General features: G+C 41.0%; 1 protein-coding gene and 1 long non-coding RNA gene across 7 annotated transcripts in view; one reads left to right on the forward strand and one right to left on the reverse strand.

Moving 5' to 3' along the window:
• APP (amyloid beta precursor protein) overlaps positions 1-15,669 on the reverse strand; it is a 274,034-nt gene extending 258,365 nt beyond the window's left edge. For all 6 annotated transcript variants that reach the window (XM_068546942.1, XM_068546941.1, XM_068546940.1 and 3 more), the window contains exon 1: positions 15,446-15,669. In XM_068546942.1, coding sequence (XP_068403043.1) covers positions 15,446-15,502 — 57 coding nt within the window. In that variant the 5' untranslated portion in view covers positions 15,503-15,669. The remainder of the gene's footprint in view (positions 1-15,445) is intronic.
• Positions 15,638-22,377, forward strand: part of LOC137766528 (uncharacterized) — a 301,549-nt gene continuing 294,809 nt past the window's right edge. Inside the window, exons 1-2 of the long non-coding RNA XR_011074337.1 lie at positions 15,638-15,927; positions 18,173-18,234. This is a non-coding gene — a long non-coding RNA (uncharacterized lncRNA). The remainder of the gene's footprint in view (positions 15,928-18,172; positions 18,235-22,377) is intronic.

A 22,377-nucleotide genomic window follows, 5' to 3' on the forward strand; every position in this document is an offset into this window, starting at 1 on the left:
TACTTATAAATGGCTGTTTTAAAGCCTTGCTTTTGTTCTCTTGTTCTGCTCACCAACAATGAATCAATAGCAAATAACATTGGGCCTAAAAATAATCAATATCACTTTGTTTACTCTAAGGCTAAATCTTAATTATCAACTGTAGGATTGTATTACAGGACTGAAGCATAATCCTAAATGGATGCGCCTTTACACAGGCACAACTGTTTTCCGTTTCCTTGAATTGAATATATATTTAAAGTAATAACTGAGTTTCCTTCACAAAGATGATCACAATCTTCTTTTTTTAAAACTCACATTCGAATTTAATAGGAACAACTAAAATAAACTTGCATGGATGGAGCACATTTCATTGATATCTAACTAGAAACTTTTCCACTAATTTTTACAATCTGTATCAATTAATTTAATGTATTTTATTTTATTATTTTTTATTTAATGTATTTTAAATGATCAAGGAAGCAGAGATCGTTTCTAGAGAGCTTGTTTACTTAGAAATACAACAGGTTATGAACAAAGCCAATAAAATATAAGATTCAGGTAAGTTGAGAATAAATATTCTTCTCAGAACATTTTCTTGGACTGCCAACTTTTTCAATTAGGAAATCTTAAACAAAGGAATCCATCTATTGATAATTGCCTGCAAAATCAACTACCAATTATTTAAAGCAAGCAACAGTCCCTAACTCTGAAATCCAAAGCCAACTAAAGGCACAACCATTTCAGACTGGGCTTAAACCATAGCCAGTAATTAAGTCAAATATTTTCAGATATATGAAAGCAGAACAGAATTCAGAATAAAATATGCCCTTTGAGGAATTTTTAAATAATAAATAAAGTTTTGAAATAAATTTTCTATATAATCTATATGACCATTAGAAAACTATGCAGGAATTAAATAACAAGATTTTCTTATATTTTCAAATTCTAGCTAATATATTTAAAACACATATTCAAACTCCCATGATATAATTTACCACCCACTCTTTCCATGGGGAAAAAAAGAGTATAATTTCAAAATATGACCAGGATAATGTGAGAGAAATATATGTTCAAACACATATTGGCTCCTCTTTCTGATTCTCATGATTAATCAACAACTATTTCAGACACTACAAACTGTCAATTGTCTTTCTGGAGGCAGTCTCTTTAAGTGATAAGATAAAATATTTTCCTTGCTAGACACTTCAAAAGAAAAGAGAAAAGAAATGCCAAGATTTAAGATGATCAAACTTGAACTATGCTTTTGATTACTCTTAAAGAGAACCAAGGGTTCAAAAAGATATAATGTGGAAAATAAAACCAAGAGTAGTTTTTGAGGAACCATGATATTTTAGACATTTCCTTAAGACAGAAACATGTACAATATGTCAAACTATTGGGACATATTTTAAATAAATCTTGAGGTGCTAGTAAAATGCCTACTGTAAAAACTCAATTACGCCCTAATGTGGATAATTATATCAAGCCTGCTCAAGATTCTAAGTTTTTCTCCCTCATCTTTATTTCATCACATACTTTTGGTAAATATCTTCATTTGTCCACATCTAGAATAATTGAAATGAATAAGAAAATAGATAAGTAGTTAAGATGAGTTTTAAAATGGCAGCCTCGTTTTTACTGATTTATTTATTAATTTTACTGATTTATTTACTAATAATTTACTAATATATTAAGGTTTATTTTCCTCTTTTCCACAGATTTTTCAATTCTGTTTTAATAACACAGGTGCACATAAGCAGATCTGAAAGGGTGTGTAGCAATGGAAAAGAAGTTGAACATGGTAGGGAAATCTAGCTCAAAAGAGATTTTCAGTATCATCCTATTTTCTAAAAACCTCAAAGCTTGTTTTATCTGCTATTCCTTTCAAAGAACAAGCACAACAACAAGGGTGCTTTAGGGAAGCTTCTTGATCAAATGAAAGATAGTTTACCAGTGCAGAGAGTAAACTGCTACTGCCATTACTATCCACAGAGCCACTGGAATTACACCTGTTTCCATCACTCTGATTGCAAGGATTTCCAGGACCCCAAGTCTAAACCACCTTGGGTACAATCTGCCACAGTAAAGGCTTAGCTCTTGGGTGTTCCTGCCATAAAACTAAAACAGCATTCCCCATTTCCTCCTCCATCACTTCCCAAAGATGTGCTTCTTATGTGGTTAGCGAGCAGATAAGGAGAAGTGGACAAATCCCCAAAACCTAATCTAATTGCTCAGAGAGAACCTTCCCTTCAGTTTGTTTATTAATCTACCCATTTTCCTCTATATTCCTTTGTATTGTATTTCCTCTACATCCCAGAATGCCAGTTGTCACCCAATACCCTACCTCTGCTTTATCAGTAAAAGAACCTGGAATGTATTCCTGGTGGCAATACTCCCAGCTAATAGACCACATGTACCAGCCTCCCTTGCAGCTAGGTGCTACCATCTGGCTAGCAAGATGAAGGAGACATTGACAAGGACTTCTGCAAAGGTTCCTAAACCTAATTGAACCACAGTCATCAATGGCTACTCCCATTTTAGAAACATCTAAAAGGACCCCATTGCTGAGAAAATGAAGTTCAAACTCATCAAGGTATCCAAAGCTCTTAATCTCCTACTGTCCCCACACCATCTCCCTTACCCACATTCACATGGCTTCCTCTTTTTAACCTCTACACCCTTGCTGCCCCTTCTGTCTGGAAAGTCCTACCATGATCCAATTAACCTCCACTCATCCTTGAAACCCAGTTCAAAGGCTGCCAGTCTTTTCTATGAAGACTTTGTACCTTCTTCCATTGTGACCTTTGGCACACTGTACCTAATTATTTCTGTATCTCTTTCTTCCCCTGTCAGGCTGCGAATCCTCCAAGGAACAGACTGTATCACTTCTCTATTTACACATAGCCCCACGAAGATTCTAGGGCTCCTGTCACCCTGAAATGCAGAAGGCACCCAGCACATGTCCGAAAAAATGAATGATGTTTTTAAAAATTCAAAAAGTAGGAGAAAAATGCAGTGAGATAAAAAATTAGGAATAATGAAAATCGAAAATCCAAGTGAGTGTCAGTAACACAGGAGCCAACCACCAACGCCCTGAGAAAATTTGGAATAGAGACAAAACAGGTGAACATATAATCCAAGTATCCAATTAAACATCCTGCATTAAACTTTCCCCTCATCTGCTAACAGAATAATCAACTGACAGGCTTGGGTTTGAGTTTCACGTGTTACATTTCTGAGATGAATGAGCAAACCAACAATGAGGTTACGTGTCAGATTTTTTTAAAAAGCGTAAATAATTTAACAATGGCAATAAACCCTGAGAATGATATTCTAACCAATGTTTTGTTTTTTTCCAGGGAAAAAAAACAAAACTTAAGCTAAAATGTTTTTCTCTTTACTGGTTATTTATGAAGTCAATAATACAACTAAGAACACACACACAAGAAATATTCCCAACCAACTCAATACTTCCTATCTGTGTCCTTACAGCACCACCCAGAAAATTCACAAAGATACAAATTTAACCTTTGAGTCCAGGCTCATGAAACTGAAGTGAAATATTTAAACGGCAAATACAGACAAGGAAAGGAATTGCTTGGGAGCTGGGTGGGTCTGCTTCCTATCTTGTTTATTTAAGTACGTCCTCCCTGTTCACCATCTTTGTCCTGGATGTCTCAAATGGCCACGTTGATTAATTACTCAGTCCCAAGTTCCCGGGACTTGCACTATCTTAAGATAGCTCTCTACCCAGCAGTCTTTGCTTCTACTGTTTGAGCCATTCAGTCACATGGTCACGCTCAGAGAATTCCCTCCTCTCATAATTCACTAAACAAGTATGCAGTGATTCCAAAATTGCAGTTTTGTCACAAATGTATTTTTGAAAGTGGAGCCTTTCACAGTTCCTCAAATCAACAGAAGTACATAAGCTGCCTTCCTGTTCCATCGTCCTATCAGTTAGCCAAGAACCTGCCCCGCACAAAACAACTATAGGATTTTAAAATTTAGTTTACTTTTATTGGATTGCAATTTTCTGGATTCTGTGGTGTAAGAGGATTTAACACGACACAAAACGTTAAAAACAAGCCTGAGAAAACACTGACAAGACACAAGGCTAATCATAATGACCTCAATTAGACTTCCAATGCCTGTCAAATTAATAGCATATAGTGGCATTGGCTTCAAGCCCTTGAACTTGAAAAGTACAATTCCTTTAGAGAATAGAAGTAACAGAATTTCAATTATTTTCTTAAAGGGCCAATTTTGATCCTGGTTCACATTAAAGTAAAAAGTAAATATTAGCTGTAAAATGGCAAAAAAGCAGAAAACTGAAAAGAGACAATGATAATGAAATTTTCATTTTGATGGCCACTCAATTTCATTCCAATACACAATGTTTGCTTTCTAAATTCCACTATCTTATTCAAAGAAAATCATTTCTAGGCATCCTCAATTGAAAATGTCCCAATCAATCAGAGGATTGATGAAATATTTCACGAACAAGGCATTTTTCTGCTAGGTCAACTGAATGTCTGAAATAAAGAGTTGCAAATGAAGTTGCTGACAGCATTTATATAACCTTTTCACAATAAAATGTTTTAGAAAAGGCTGAAAAAAATAAATCTTAGTTAAAAGGCTTAATTTTTTTCTGTACACTTATAGTTAGGTGTCATTCACAATTTTCATAAACAGAAGTTAATTCAACTGTCAAAAATCAAACATAATTATCATTACAGTATAAAATTCCTAGAGTCCTGATTTTAAAACATTTGTCAAATATTTTGTAAATACTAGATGTAAGGCACTGTAGTGAGCTATGAAACAAATTACAGGAAACAGTTTGCGATCACAGTCAATAGTCCCTTCTCTGCCCCACCATTTTTTTTTTCAAATAATAATAGTATTTATTTTTCTAAATAATAAAAAAGCAATAGTGATAATAACAGTAACACTTGTTACAAGAAAAACAGCAATACTTATTGTAAGTAATAATATAGTCATTTTAAGCACTACTAATAGTGATAATAGTAATACTTATAGCCATATTTATAGTAATACTAATTACTATAATAGTAATGCTTATTATATTACTAATAGTAATGCTTATTACTATCATAGCAATATTTATAAGTAATAGTGGTAATTCTTACAGGTACTAACAAAAAATAGTGATAATAATGGTAACACAGGGGCTTCCCTGGTGGCGCAGTGGTTGAGAGTCTGCCTGCCAATGCAGGGGACACGGGTTCGAGCCCTGGTCTGGGAAGATCCCACATGCCACGGAGCAGCTGGGCCCGTGAGCCGCAATCACTGAGCCTGCGCGTCTGGAGCCTGTGCTCCGCAACAAGAGAGGCCGCGATAGTGAGAGGCCCGCGCACCGCGATGAAGAGTGGCCCCCGCTTGCCGCAACTAGAGAAAGCCCTCGCACAGAAACGAAGACCCAACACAGCCATAAATTAAAAAAAAAAAAAAAAAAAAAGGTAACACATTACTATGAAAACAATAATAAACAACAATAGTATTACATATCACTATAATGATATAATGGTAGTCTCCCAATTAATGAGATCTTATCACAATTAAGACATGATGTCAATCACTACATAGATGATTTCCCCCTATGCCAAACCTCATTTTGCTCATCTCTTAAATGGGGATATTAAAAATCCCGATTTGGGGGTTGGGGGAGGGATAAATGAGAAAGTTGGGATTAACATATACACACTAATAACATAAAATAATCAACAAGGACCTACTGTACAGCACAGGGATCTCTATTTAATACTCTGTAATAACCTATACGGGAAAAGAATCTGAAAAAGAATAAATGTATGTATAACTGAATCACTTTGCTCTATACCTGAAACTAAGACAATATTGTAAATCAACTATACTCCAGTATACAATAAACTTTTTTAAACTAAATTTATTTATTTTTGGCTGCGTTGGGTCTTCCTTGTTGCGCATGGGCTTTCTCTAGTTGTGTCGAGTGGGGGCTACTCCTCGTTGCGGTGTGCAGGCTTCTCATCGCGGTGGCTTCTCTTGTTGCAGAGCACGGGCTCTAGGCACGCAGGTTTCAGTAGCTGTGGCATGCAGACTCAGCAGTTGTGGCTTGTGGGCTCTAGAGCACAGGCTCAGTAGTTGTGGCGCACGGGCTTAGTTGCTCCGCGGCATGTGGGATCTTCCCAGACCAGGGCTCGAACTTGTGTCCCCTGCATTGGCAGGAGGATTCTTTTTTTTTTTTTTTTTTAATTTATTTTTGGCTGCACTGGGTCTTCATTGCTGAGTGCAGGCTTTTCTCTAGTTGCAGCGAGCGGGGGCTACTCCTCGTTGCGGTGCGCGGGCTCCTCATTGTGGTGGCTTCTCTTGCTGTGGAGCACGGGCTCCAGGCATGCGGGCTTCAGTAGTTGTGGCACATGGGCTTAGTTGCTACACGGCATGTGGGATCCCCCTGGACCAGGGCTCGAACCCGTGTCCCCTGCACTGGCAGGCAGATTCCTAACCACGGCACCACCAGGGAACCCCGGCAGGCGGATTCTTAACCACTGTGCCACCAGGGAAGTCCCAGGAAGTTTTTCATTTGGAGAAATCTCCAGGATTCACGAACTCTGTGTGGACCTTCTATCTTCGGGCAAAGAGAGGGGGCAGTGTGCCTCTGGAACTCCTTTATACACAGGGACCATTCAGATTTGCAAATTTTGAATGGACTGAAGTCTGGCCACACCTACTCTTTGCCCTCCTGGGGCTTTCTGCCTCTGCTTACTTGACTTTCCTATGCTTCTGAGGCAGGAATAACTTCACCCTTCCCATTTAAATTTTTACATGTTGATTTGTCATAGCAGCAGTTCAAGAGTTCTCTAGGCAACTTGGAAAATACAGAAAAGCACAAGGAAGAAACTGGTACTCTCACCACCCGGGAAAATTGTTCTGTTCTACAAATACATATGTGGAGGACATGCCACGCATGTGGATAGGGATTCTGAAATAATGGGGTGAGCTGGATTTGAAACTGAGCAGGACCCTCTCAGGTAAAAATCCTTTCCCCTGTTTCTTGTTTGTAGGAAATAGGCTTCCTTCAGCCTCCTAGACCTTCCTGAGTTCCTGCCCCACCATTTTTGTTTTTAATATCTAACCGCCAAAGTAGATCTGTGTCTCTGGTTATTGTTTTACATCACAGTGAATAAACAGTTCTCTCCTCGAGATATCTAAGTTTACATTTGGGTAGTGACCAGGTCAGAGAATTTTCCTGATAACACCACATAAAATATCACACAGCAGATTTCCACCTACATTTGCTTATGATATCCTTACCCACCTTAATTTTTTCCAAGTCCCCTATTACTGCTATTTATTCTGTCTACCCCTCATTATATTGTAAACTCCCATGAGGGGAGGGACCTCAAAAATATTGGTTAAATGAAGGAGTGAATTTTCCTTTCCTGGGTGTGCCTATAAAAATCTAAGTTTCTGTATATGAAAATATGCTAGTAACTTCTCTATAGAAATTTGATTTTAATTTTAAATTGCTCATTCATCTAATATGTAAGTATCTGAATAAATTATTCTTGGAATGATCAGTTTGCATATTTGCAAGTTTCTATGGGAGTTTCTTAAAAACTCACCATTTGTATCTTCAAACCAATACACCACAATGACAAAACTATTTGTTTAAAAAAAAAACATAAGTAATTAAGAGCATCAGCATGGGGAATATTTGCTCTCAAATATAACTTTTCATACGATAAGTTTTTATGTTAGTCTCTGAAGAGTTAAGCAAAGATTTCAGAAAGTTTGCATCAGTTTTAAAGGCTCAATCTTCAAAGTTGATAAGGCCTCTTTTCTTCGAAAGATGAAAAAAATCAATAAATATGGTTACAAAACAGCACATATCTATCTTTATCATGTGTGCCTATTAATTCCATTACAAAATAACTGAGTTGTATTATTTATAAAAACAATAATTATGCTTTTGAAAAGCCATCCATTAGTAAGAGCGAACATAAAAAGTCCTTTTTTTGGACTAACCAAGCCTTAATAGTACTATTTTCTTCATTTTTGAGTAAAAATAAAAACTATGTTGCCTTGTTAGTTTTATCGTAATCCAGCACGTTTAGACAGGAGAAACAACAAATGAGTTTGTGGTCACTTGGGGGTAAGAGGTCAGGTCTAAAGTAGACAAATGTATCTCAAGTGTAGGATTAAACCTCTTGTTTTTATTCCTGTAAAATGTCTCCACCAGGTCAAAATATATCAGTCATTAAAGCTTTGAAATTTAACAAAGCAACAAGAGTAACAATGCATTTCTTCACTTAATACAAATGACTCTTTTTGATAGAGCAGTTCTCTTATTCTCATAAGCATCCTTTAAGGATGAAAAGTAATTTATCAGTCCCAATCACCTAGGATGCCTTAAACATTCTTTAGTGAAGATAGAATGTGGGTTTCTGCGGAAGCAAAATGAGAGCGTAGGACAAGTTATTAGATTCTCTATGAAAGAGACTCAAGCAAAGAACTATTTCATATCAACAAAATAAATCACCAGAAATTTTTTTTCTTGCTCAAACTTCTCAACTAAAAATCATCTCAACTTGGGAAGAAAAAATAAAGAGAGAGACGATCTGGAAATTAGAAGATACAAATACTGGGGTCCATCGCTAATAAGACCTTAAGAATTCTAGAATTTGTTCATCTACAAAACGGGGTTATTGTTCTTTTCTCTTCTGAAATGTTCATCTTGCTTATTCCTTGCCCCTGCTCATTCACCCTACATAAGTGGTTGTGGTACCTGCATTCCTCACTGTATCCACTCTGATCAGCATGTTTATTTCAAACATGGCCTCAATAATTGCATCCTCTGATTGAACTCACTCTTTTTGATTGAGCAGGACAGTGATAAAGAAATACATGAACTGGTGTGATTAAAAAAAAATATATAGATTCCTTGGGATTTTGCTTATTGATTCTTCACTGTGTTAATAATACCTTAACCACAGTATCACCAATTTGGGGTATTCTCAAATATCTTCAGCCTAATTTTGAAACTGAGATTAGAAACCTTTTATTTTATAATGAGCAAAATATGCTGACTTAAAAAACTATGCTTTAAATTAAGCAGTAGATCACTATAAAGTTTTAGAGTAGACCAGCATAGAATTTATCATCATCTAGCTAGTAAAATAATTCATTTTATTTTGAAAACTGATTTCTTACAGAAGTGTTACCTTCTCAAGCAGTCTGCTTTTTTGGTTTCCTGGTCCTCTGATGAAGATTATTTCAAGCTTCTATTCTAGGGAGCATCAAAATTCTTTTGCTGGCATTTGAAATCTTCCATTTCTGCCTAGATTGGCCAAACCTGTTTATTCACTTTTCTCGAAAAGGTTTTGCTGAGAACTAAACCAAGCTTATTCACAGCTCTTTGCACACAGCTGATAATCAACTAATAGCTGAGTTAATAATCGAGCCAGAATATAAACTTGCTCAATTTTAGACATGTCTAGCAAGCTGCCAGGGTGCACACATTTAAAATAGGTCTTACTCACTTGTGTAACAACTGCTTATGCTTTTTACATATTTCTGTATATTGTTCAAGTTTTTCTATTAGCATGAATTGTTTTAATGTTTTTTAAAAAAGCCAACTGAAATATAAAATACATACGAATAATTAATAAATTTTATAATATATATTTTAAAATTTTTATTTGTGATAAAAATTTTATCTGCAATGTCTTTTTTACAATTTAAATCAAATTAATTCATTCTTCTCAGAAACAAACTGCCAAATTCCTGTAACAGTCTTAACTGGTCGGTAAGTGCATTAGTCAGTAAGTCATGAAACATCATGTAGTTTTTTTTTTTTAACTTTCAACAATGTATGAGATTAAATGTATCTATTTTACATCATCATCATCATCATAAACAGTAACTGTAACTAACAGGTAGTGCTTATAAGGTGCCATCATGTTACACATATATTTACTCATTTACTGTTCCAAGAATTTTACATATATATTTACTCAATCTTCAACAACCATAAACATTATTATCCCCATTTTACAAGGGAAGAAACTGAGGCATGAGCTACCCACAGTCAATATCCTGATCAATGTGAAATGCTGCCTTCCCAGAACACGTGAGAAACTCCACGACTTGGTCGCTGGCCTGACATCACGTTGGTCGAAATCAAGGCTATAAATGTAGGAACAGTTGCACTGTTTTCCATAGAGCTGGCTTTTAAAAGCCTTTCATTTTCCCCATTTCAACCACTACCTTCTTTCATAAAATACTACAATCCTAGCAACGCTCAAGCTAAATCTGTATTTTATGTTTCTTCCAAATGTAGCCACACGAAATAAGTAAAATGGCCTCTGAGCTCCCCATCTCAGCTAAGACTTCAAATGTGAAACTGAGTCTTCTGTATCCCACTCTGAATAGTCAGTTAACTAATCTATTCGGCATCCCTTTTTCATATATCTATTAGTTCATGAACACGTCCAGGCTTTTTCTTTTTTTTTTTTTTCAATGACTTACTTTATTCCTAGAGCAGGACATTCGAATCCAGTTTTTGGTGCATTTCTACTTCTAAAAAGGTACCAGGAAAGCATATCTATTAACCATTAATCTGAAGAGGAAAATTCACCAGATTTTTTTTTTCAAAGAAAAACACTAGTGTCCTCACTGAAACAGTTATTTCTTAAACTATCCACATTAAACTGAAAAAACAGTTACATAACATCTTCCCCTTCCTCTGGTTTTCATTTCCAAATTCAGTTTGAGGGTTCAGGTGCTATTTGCTTTCCTTTTACTAACAACTACAAGGAAAACTAAGAAATAGACATTTTCTGGCTTAAACTTGTTATTCATTCAGGGGGTCTGCTCATTCCTTCACTTTGGCCTCCTCTGCCTGCCACCCTCCATCTTCCTCCAGACACTCATGAGGGTGTATCTGGATACAGGCTGTGAACACAGGGTGACAGCATCCCCAGGGATTTGCAGAAGATGGTGCTAGTATCAATTCTCACTCCATACATATGTATGTGCGGTCCTACTATAAAAAGTAGAAGATGAAGAGGTAGAAAACTACCAGAAAAAACAACAACAACAAGCTAAACATTTTATTTTCCCCAGCCTCCTCATTGCTGCCCAGTGAATCACTTTTTTCATCATGTACTCATTCCCTCAGTCAAGGTCCTACTGAAGATGCCACCTCAGAGCCCTCAGACCCTGCTTTCAGCCCCTCACCTTCAGTCCTTCACCTCCTTATTTGGAATTCCCTACTCCTCTCCAGAGTGCACCCTGCACCTTTGCTTTCTGTCTCAGCATCTGTCACAGTTCATGAGCACACACTTATAATGATTTGTGTATGGTCTGTTTTCCCCACTAGACGGGAAGCTTCCTGAAGCAAATGACGGTTTTGTTCACCAGACTATCTTCAAAGCTACAGGAGAGAGCTTGGTCCAAAAAGAGAATCAATTAAAAAGGTCCCAAATGAATAGATGAGAAACTAAGAAAATCAAATCCTACACTGGCTCCACCCACACCCTCAGGGGTGTAAGGGTGTGTGTGTGTGTGTGTGTGTGTGTGTGTGTGTGTGTGTGTGTGTGTGTGTGTGTGTGTGTGTGTATGCGTGTGTGTAGAGGAGGGGAAAGATGGAGAGAAGTATGTAAACAAATATGTAAAAGCAAAGACTTAATCTCCCTTCCCCCAACCTGAGATACAAATCTGGCTGGAAAGGAACCACCAAGAAATTCTCCAGGATTATCTATCTCATCCCGCTGTTCCTTTATTCCTTATATATAGATGTTTATACTGTTAATATTTTACTCAGTATGCCACTTAATCTGTACTTTCCTCCTGGTACTTAACACTTTCTGTTTTCTTTCATAATCATGTGCCCGTCTTATTTACTCTGCAAACTTCCTGGGAACAGGAGAAGGAGGGTGAGGGGAAATAAGGTGTATGCAAGTCAATCTAAACCTTACTTCCTGGAGCTTCATTTTTAAAGTACATGTATAAGGCTTACCTTTGCATTTGTAACTGATATAACTAGGCAGAGATTAGAGAAGTATATTAATCGAAGATGCTTTGTAAGTCTCTTAAGGTAATACATATCCCCACCTAGATCAAACGTGCAGAAAGAGAAGGTACATTTCTACTGAATTTTACCACACTCTTCAATGGTAGTTTAGTGGCCACATGAAAGGCACATAATAGCTCTGTTTATTTCTAGAATGACTGACAACCTTCATCTTCATACAAATATCTGTATAGAAATCTCTAGTGTGCCATGAAAAGTAACACAAAATAGAGGTCCTCTAGCAACAGGGAGAAAGCCTTTTCCACAAGGATAACCTCTATGTTTTTCTCTTTTTCTCCTGTTCCATTATGGTTCATTACAGGATACTGAATATAGTTCCCTGTGCTACACAGTAGGGCCTTGTTGTTTATCCATTCTATATATACTATTACAGTTTGCATCTGCTAATCCCAAACTCCCAATCCAACCTCCCCGTCCCCCCTTCTCGCTTGGCAACCACAGTCCGTTCTCGACGTCTGTGAATCTGTTTCTGACCTCTCTGTTTTTCTTCAAACCAATATTCAATGGGCCACGTTATTTCTTTTTTTTTTTTTCAATCGGTCATTCCTAATTTAACCTTGTGATTTTTTAGTTATATGTTCCTCTTCATTTCCCCAACCAGAACCAGGGATCATTATTCTCTCTGGAGTACTTTTCTGCAGTATTAATGGCCTCCCAAGTACCCATCACATGCCTCTGCTGGTTAGGGTGACAAGAGAGCCGCTTGGGTGCCCTGCCCGTGTCATGGCTTCCCACAGATCAGGCAGAAACAGTGATTCCTTATAGCTCACCATCAAATCTGAGCTTCACTATTCTGTGCTCAGGCATCTACCGTTAGGTTAGTTCTGGCCAGTGTGAGTAGGTATATATTATCTGTGAATCAGCACCACTATGAAAGCAGATACTTGTGATTAGGTTAAATCCCACAATACAGGAAAACAAAACGTAAGAGGAATCAAGTTTAAATAAATAAATGCCAGGGCCTTTTTAACTCATACTCTGTCACTGTACCAGGGAGAGTCATCAATTCAGGTAATGACGCTTCCCCCAGAAGCTGAGGCCCCATTGTCACTGCCCTTATTCATTTCTTTTTTCGAGCCATCTGCAGCAGACCTGTTTTCTAAGCCCTACAAAAGACAGTCAACTCATAATTACATCTTTTCAGTGGACAGAGATTTAGCTGCATAAATCCCCCTCAAACCTCACCAGACTGAATTGCCTACTTTTCAATTAACGCTTTGCAAAATGCAAACTGTGAATCTCACCTCCACCCTTTGAAGGAGGTGACGGTAACCAGTGAAAATGTCCAAAAGGATGGGAGGAAGAGCAAAAAAATGCAGTCAAACAGGTTAAAAAAGAAATCTGAATCTTATTTGCCTACACGCTGCCTTTTACACAGAAAAAAATATTGCTCAAAAAAGTTAAATATTTACTTTCTGGCAAAAGCTTCAACTATAAAGGATATGATATGCTGTTAATTACTTAATTTGTATCTTTTAATGTGTAATAAGACAATCAGGAAAACTGAAATAATCATAGGAGTAAATTTAAGTATTGGAAAAATCCCAGCTCCCTTAATTAAATGCATTTTTTAAATAGAAAACCAAATTCTTCAACTCTTAAAGCAATCTGCCTTAACTAGCCCTGAGGTGATTCCTGAGCCACTTGTAGGAAAAAGACAGAAGAGGAAAAAGTTCAATGACCTTGTAAATTAGGGACTAAAAAGCTGTAACGGTGTGACAATCAGTATAGTCTCAGTGGAATTACAGGAAAACATTTGTCCAGAAATTGCTTTCTTGGAAAATCACCATGAGGTAGGGGAAAAGGAGAAACAAACAAACAAACATACGGGGAAGGGAGGTTACCTATGGTAAAATACAGAATGGGAACCCAAAGGATGCGAAATACAACCTTTTCTGCCCCAGCTGCCAAGCAAACAACTTCTAAGCATCTTCAGATAAAAAGGAAAAGAGTCATTTTGCACAGGGGTTAGCTGAATGTTCGAGAGTTGGATCAATGGGGAAGACTTGCTATACACCTAGCGGTGGGTGGATTTCACCAGGCTGCAGCCTCCACAGATTTTCTTTGCTGCACTGCAGAGGCGCCATCTTCTCCGTCTTAATCTTCACTCAATTCAACCCTTTCATCTGCACCCTAAAAAAAAGACCCTGAGGACCCTCCACAGCAGCCCGCGCCCCCAGGGGAGCTAAACCAGAGTGCCCAGCGCTGCCAGGGAAGAGGCCGCGCCTTCATCAGACAAACGCCTCCTTTGATGCACAGGAGGGGAGTGCTCGTGCCTCCCCACCACCAGCCACTGCCCTTTCCAGACGCACACCCCACTCTCCGCGTATTTCTCCCCAAGGACTTCACAACCGAGCACAGAATCAGCAAGCCGCGAAGGTGTTGGGAAGTGGGGGGGAAGTAGAGGGGCCTCGAGGCGCCGCCAGAGCCCCCTCCGGGACAGACGCGCAGCGCGGGGAAGGGAGTCAGGCGGCAGCCTCGGTGGCGCACAGACCAGCGCGGCTCAGCCCACCGCGCCCCGGGCTGGCGAGGGCGGGGTGTCGCGGCTTTTGTTCCCGGGGACCTTCGCCCTCACCGGGAGAATCGGAGGGTGCGAGCGAACGCCCGCAATGTCCTGGCTTGGGGAAGGAGAGAGGCGGCTGCGGGTGTCCGACCCCTCACATCTCTCTCAACTTAACACAAAAGGGAGACGCAGAAATGTACAAAGTTTGCCTGCGGAGGGTGTTGCGCGACCCTGCATGTTGGGGTCGCACTCGGGCGGCAGCCCCGAACAGCCGCGAAGAGGAAGGAGGAGGAAGGAGGTCGGGCCGGGAAGGGGTGGTGGGGATGCGAAGAGAAGGTGAAACGGGGCGGAAAAGGCAAAGGGAAGCGGGGGGTGGGGGGTGCCCAGCTTCCCGAGCTGTCCCGACTCCTCCTCGCCAGGGCCCGAGAGAAAGGGAAGGGCAGCGATTAAGTGCCGGGGACAGGATCCAGGGACGCTGCGCTTTCGGTTTTCCCCACGTGCTCCCTCCCCCTATCTCTCATCTGGACGTCCCTCGCCTCCCCCCCGCCCCCGAGGCAGGAACTGAGTCAGGGTCCGAGCTCAGGATAGCCTCCTCCTCTTCTCGCCCCCGACTGGCGCGGACCCAGGGGCCCGACGCCTCGCCCGCTCCCTCTCCGCTGGCCGGAGCGCGCGTCCCCAGGGCAGGGCTGGGCTGGGCCGGGCCGGAGGCGGGGATGCGCAGGGCGCCCGCAAGCGGGGGTGTTGGGCGCGGAGAGGAGAGGGGTCCCCTCGACTGCCCCCCGGCTTCTCTGAATTAAAGAGTCAGAGGGAGCGAGTCTCCTCCTTCCCCCCCACCACCCCACCCCATTCCGAGGCGCGGCACCCACCTCCAGCGCCCGAGCAGTCCAGGCAGCCAGCAGGACCAGTGCCAAACCGGGCAGCATCGCGACCCTGCGCGGGGCACCGAGTGCGCTGCTGTGCGAGTGGGATCCGCCGCGCCCTTGCTCTGCCGGTGTCGCCGCCGCCGCCGCCGTCTCCTGTGGCCCCGCGCTCGCGCTGCTCCGGGTGCTCTCTCCTACCGCTGCCGAGGAAACTGACAGAGCAGTAGCGCGGCGGCGGGGCTCGGAGCCCGGCGAGTCAGCTGATCCGGCCCAGCCCGCTCGGCACCCGAGAGAGACCCCTAGCGGAGCCGCCGGGGAGCTGCGCCCACTCGGCCGGGAGGGGCCCGCGCCCCCGGCGCCCACAGGTGCGGCGACCCCGGCTCCCCCGGTTCCCCGAGCGCCTCCCCGGCCGCCGGCCGCCTGAGCCCCGCGAGCAGTAGGAGGGAGAGTCTGGGGCCGAGAGAGGGACGGCGGAGGATCAGGGAAAGGTGAGTTCTAGGACGTCTGGGATGCAGAAAAGTCTAGAGCGCTCCGCGCTGGTACCCGTGAGCTTGACTCATCCGACCCCGCAGGCCTCTCGGGGGTATGGTATAAAGGGCTGCTGCTGGGGTGCGTTTTTATCCGCATTTCGCTTTTTGTCTCGGTTTGAAGAGGTGAGGGAGGCGTTTCTGGTAGAGAATGAGAACAAGACAAGCTTAAAGGAAATAGGATTTCTTTGCTTGTAAAGGGAGCAAAAGCCTCCTTTTTTTCCCGTCAAAAGCAACCACGAGCAACCTGGAATTTCTATCTTTAGACCGAACCGAAGGAGAAAGGCGCCGGACCTGGAGAAGAAGAAGCAGCGACCTATTTACTTCTCCTTGAAAGAAGGTTTTTTTTAAAAAAAAACTTTTTTTGGTTTATTTTTTTTTGTTTTTGTTTTGAGAAGGGGACGGCCATCTGAGTTTTTGTTGTTGTTTTTATTCAGGCAGGGATGTAACATCATCTGAGATGTGGGCGAAGTGAAAGTTAGGAGGGGAAGGGTCTGGAAAGATGATTCCCATTAGACCCCCATACCTCAGAACTTTTGACCTCAAACTCTGTCCTTGTTCTTCCTCGTGTCTGTCCTAAATTACAGAAATCAGCCTTATGGGAAGCCGCTTTCTCCTAGGTTAAACACAAGCCATCCAATGCTGGGTTAGTATCCAGTGAGTCTAGAATGGGCTAGAACTGCCCAGATACCTCTGCTCTTGACCTGAAGGAGCATCAGCTAATCAGTCCAAAGTGGGGCTGGTGGGAGGGAAGGAAGGCACGGACTTCAGATGTGGGATCTTGGCTCAGCCAGGAGGACGCTGGCTTCTTTCCCAAGAAATCAGTATTTCTCTGCCAGCTCGCCCAGGTGTTGTCTTCTGTCTTTACTTACCAGGCATCCAAGCCTGACACGTGGATTACTTTTTCCCCTGAATGACCTCTGAATGTCCTCAACAAATAATGACAAATATTTGTTACCGCGAGTCATTTGTTTACATGCTTTATGTCATTCACTTCCCATGAACGTCAGTGAGGCCCTTACTGTTATTATTCCCATTTGTAAGTTAGGAAGCTGACACTAAGGATCTCCTCCCTAATCTGACAGCGAGTAAGTAACAAGAAGTTGGGACTGCAGGGAAGAAAAGCCCCAGTGACAGCAAAACCCAGCTGCTTCCAAACACGTTTACCCACCACTACAATTCTGTCTGTCCCAGGTTTATAGGAACAATTGAAGGCATCTGAATGCAAATAGGAGTATGACTCAAAGAGGTGGAGGGAACAGGATCAGCTCCAAAATTTGCAGGGTCCAGTGCAAAACGAAAAGGTGGGACCTTTTGTTCCAAAATTAAGAATTTTAAGATGGCAACGGCAGAATGTTCAACCAAGCACAGGGCCCTCCTGAGCACGGGACCCTGTGTGACCCAACAGATTGCATGCCCGTGGAACCAGGCCTGGGAGGGAGGAAGCAATTTTTAAGAGTAAGGGACTTTCACTGAGCACAAAATTCAAAAATATAGAGGTGAGGTTATAACTATGAAAATACGAGTCCTTAGATTTGGCATTTTCCCTTCCCACTGTTGAAACACGCCCCCCTCACCCATCCCTGGAAAAGACGTTCCCTAGGGGAAGACGACTAGCTGCTGACTGTGTCAGAATGATGGACGTTCTTTACTTTTTCTCCCATTTCATCACCACTCAGAGATCCTGATGGCTTTTACTTTTCAGCCACTGTCTCTGTTCTGCGCTTTATGCTATTTCCTGCCCTGAGGTATCTTCAGGAACCTCTGAGCAGTAAATACAAGAACATCTCTAGTTAGAACTCTAAACGCTGGGACAGGGACCGACCACCCATTGGCTGGAATCTTCACAACATTCCCAGCCCAGCCTCAAATGCCTCAGCTTGGGAGACATTCACTAGCTCTTCCAACAATGCATCCTGTCTTTGGGCTGCTCTGGTCACTAGAAAGTTCTTACCCCACTTAAAGCCCACTTCCCTTTCCTTTAACCTCCCACTCAGATGTCCTTGTTGCACCTCTGTGACCAAGCCAAGCCAGTCTTTTCCGCACCACAGATCGTCACGTAAGTAAAACCATCAGTTTTCATGCTGCTTCTGCCTCAGCGTCCTGTCTCCACTTCCCTCAACAGGGGTGTAGATGGCACAATGGCACCTGTTTCTGGTTCCTTCTACACTCCTCTAAATGTGTTCCGGTTTGTGTCTTTTCACAGCACTCCAAGGGTGCTGCGGCCACTGCAGCATGGAGGAGTCTCTCGCCCACCTCAGCCTGCGGGTGAGTGTTGCGTTGGATTGGGTGACTCACATTGGTTACATTGGCTCCCAAATCTCCCGTCTGTTTTATGCAGAGTGCTGCTGAGTTGCGTCTCTGTCATCTTGTGTTTAAGGTGTTATCTGTGCCCTGCAAATATCACTGAAAGCAATCTTTTTGTTATTAAGGTATAGTAGATGTGCGATATTAATGTTTCAGGTGTACAATATAGTGATTCATAATTTGTAAAGGTGGTTATACTCCATTTATAGTTATTATAAAATATTGGCTCCACCATAGTTACTATAGTTATTATAAAATATTATAAATATGCCATATTATAATTATGCCATATTATAAAATATGGCATAGTTATTATAGTTATTATAAAATATGGCAAGAAAATATTCCCTGTGTTGTACAATATATCCCTGTAGCTTATTTATTTTTATCTAGTAGTTTGTTCTTCTTAATGCCCTGCCCCGTCTTGCCCCTCCGTCTTTCCCTCTCCCCACTGGTAACCACTGGTTTGTTCTCTTTATCTGCGAGTCTGTTTCTTTTTTGTTACATTCACTGGTTTGTTTTATTTTTTAGATTCCACATATGGGTGATATCATGCAGTATTTGTCTTTCTCTGTCTGATTTATCTCACTTAGCATAATACCCTTCAAGTCCATCCATGTTGTTGCAAATGGCAAAATTTCTTTCTTTTTTATGGCTGAGTAATATTCCATTGTGTGTATATACCACATCTTCTTTATCCATTCATCTGTTGATGGACACTTAGGTGGCTTCCATATCTTGGCAATTGTAAATAATGCTTCTATGAACGTTGGGGTGTGTGTATCTTTTTGAATTAGTGTTTTCAGTTTTTTTGTATATATACTCAGGTGTGGAATTGCTGGGTCATATGGTAGTTCTATTTTTAGTTTTTTGTGAAACCTCCATAGTACTGTTCTCCACAGTGGCTGCACCAATTTACATTCCCGCCAACAGTGTACAAGGGTTCCATTTTCTCCACGTCCTTGCCAACACTTGTTATTTGTATTCTTTTTGGTGGCAATCATTCTGACAGGTGTGAGGCAATACCTCATTGTGGTTTTAATTTGCATTTCTCTGTTAATTAACAATGTTGAACATCTTTTCTTGTGCCTTTTGGCCATCTGCATGTCTTCTTTGGAAATGTGTCTATTCAGGTCTTCTGCCCATTTTTTAATCAGATCATTTGTTTTTTTGATGTTGAGTTGCATGAACTGTTTATATGTTTTGGATATTAACCCCTTATTGGTCATATCATTTGCAAATACTTTCTCCCATTCTGTGGGTTGTCTTTTTGTTTTGTCAGTGGCTTCCTTTGCTGTGCAAAAGCCTTAAATTTAATTAGGTCCCATTGTTTATTTTTGCTTTTATTTCCTTTGCTTTAGGAGACAGATCCGAAAAAATATCGCTACAATTTATGTCAAAGAGTGTTCCACCTATGTTTTCTTCTAGGAGTTTTGCAGTTTCCACCAAAAGCAGTCTTAATCTGAGCCAGAAAGTGGGCCCTGTATTAGTCTGCTAGGGTTACCATAACAAAATATCACAGTCTGGGTGGCTTAAACAACAGAAAATTATTTTCTTGTAGTTCTGGAAGCGAGAAGTCCATGATCAAAGTGTCCATAAGGTTGATTTCCTCTGGGGGCTCTCCTTTGCTTGTAAATGGTCACATTCTCCCTGTGTCTTCACATGGTCTTCTCTCTGTGTGTATCTGTGTGTTAATTCCCTCTTCTAAGGATACCAGTCATATTGGATTAGGGCCCACCCTAAAGACCTCATTTTAACTTAATTACCTCTTAAGAGACCCTATCTCCAATTATAGTCATTTTCTGAGGTACTGGGGGGTTAGGACTTCAATATATGAATTTGGGGCAGGGGGGAGGGGCACACAATTCATTCTATAACAGGTGCTCATTTAGAGCAGCTAAGACTTGTTCTATAATCCTGTCACTAATCTTTGACATTTATTACCAATGATCAGTGGTTCTTCTGCCCTTTTCAATTGGAAGATCATTCAGCCCAACAGAAAAAAGTAGAAATTTAGGGGACTTCCCTTGTGGTCTAGTGGTTAAGACTCTGTGCTTCCAATGCAGGGGGCACGGGTTTGATCCCTCGTTGGGGAACTAAGATCCCACATGCTACTGCAGCTCAACCAAAAAAAAAAAAAAATTGAAGAATTCTGCTTTTTCTCCCTCCCATGCTGCATCATGATTCCCAGCAGCTACCTTAACCAAGATCATCTGGTTCTGAAAGTAAATAAAATGTTCTTTTACATTTTTCCTTAGATTTTGTTATCAAAGCCTAAGCTTATAATGGCAATTAAAATCTATATTAGTTTGCCAGAGCTGCCATAGCAAAATACCACAGACTGGGTGGCTTAAGCAGCATAAATTTCTTTTCTCACAGTTCCAGAAGGTAGAAGCCCATCGAGGTGCTTTCAGGGTTGGATTCTGAGGCCTCTCTCTGTGGCTTACTTACGGCCACTCTCTTGCTGTGTCCCCACTGGGTTTTTCCTCTATGACCACACATGCTTGGCATCTCTTTCTATATGTCCTAATAACCTCTTCTTATAAGGACATTGGTCAGATTGGATTAGGGTTCCACTCCAGTGACCTGATTTTAAGTTAAGTATCCCTTTAAAGCCCTATCCCTCATATAGTCACGTTCTAAGGTACTGGGAACTAGGATTCAACATATGAATTTGGGGGGAACACAATTCAGTCCATGTCAGAACCCCTAACATTATCCTCACATTTAAGCTACTCTCCTGTCTGTTCTTGAGAGTGGATTCCTGCCACCTTTTATTCACCTCCTTTTGAAACCATCCTGCTTCCTAGGTAACCAGAGTGGTTTCTTTAGCTGCCTCCTGGTTGAATATTTGGATAACGTGGTCACTCCGGACTTCCAATAGTGTTATAAATCATGGTACCTTCTAGAGAGGTGCTGCCTTGCTGAGTATTAGCTGTGATGGCAGATACTGTGACATATTTGAGAGTTTCACATGCTTCACAACCTGTCTTCCCTTCTAGAAATTCATGCAGATTCCTCTCTGTGGACGGACCAGAAGTGGATCTTGAGTTGCATTCTCTTTCATCTCTTTTTACCTTCTCTGAGATGGAGGGAATTATATATTTCTTTATCTTGCCTACAGCCTTCAATATCCACAGACATGTAAACTGTACATGGCATTCAAGCCTTTCATGATAAAATTCTTTCTCACGATAATGGGTACAGTTTTTCACATAATAAGATTTTCTTTCTTTTTAATGAACAGACATAAAGAAAATTTTAAATGAGTAATTAACCCTTAACATACCTGTATTTAACTGCACATAGCTAACATACCTTCACCTATACAGAAGATGCAACATTTTATTTGCCCTGTTTCTTAAGTTACTGCTTCATTCATGGGTCTTTACTTCACTAGTGCACCTGTGAAGTGTTCATATATCCTCAAACAATACAACACTTTAAAAATTAGTCCTCTGCAATCACTACACAAAACTACTTCAGAGACAGCCTTCAGATTCAAATAAGAGATAGTTTAGAAATAAGTGTATTTCAGTAGTAACTCTATGGAACAATAAAATTAAATGTTTAACCAGAGACCACTATTGGCAGCTGGTTTACATAACTTGTTTGAAGAATGATGGTAATTCCAAGGTTGCCGCAAGGACTCATTTAAAAGAATATTCCTATATTTTATGGAATAACAAGGAATAACAAGAGTGGAGAAAAAAGTAGGCCATACATGCCAATCCCAGAGGTAAGAAGTGAGAAAATCAATCCGGTAGCAGGGAGATTTAATGGAGACCATACAGGCATTAACGCCGGTTTGCTTCTTTAGAGAACTTTAGTAATAGAGAAGCAATATGCGATGGTATAAAGGACTCAGGCTTTGAGAAACCTTGACTACTACATCTCAGTTTGGGATATAGTTGTGGAACCTACCAGAGCCTTAGTTTCTGAAAATGCATCCCCTCATCAGGTTGTGTGACAAACTGAGAAGGTGGCCAGCACAGTGCTTAGTTTATAATAGAAGTCAGTTCTCTTTTCTTGAGAGAGCAGGAGTTCACCTGAGTGACCGGGACAGTCCTGACTTTGACCTTGCGTTGATCTTGCCAGGGGCTG

This window comes from Eschrichtius robustus, chromosome 6, assembly GCF_028021215.1.
Source record: "Eschrichtius robustus isolate mEscRob2 chromosome 6, mEscRob2.pri, whole genome shotgun sequence".
NCBI classification, from domain to species: domain Eukaryota; kingdom Metazoa; phylum Chordata; class Mammalia; order Artiodactyla; family Eschrichtiidae; genus Eschrichtius; species Eschrichtius robustus.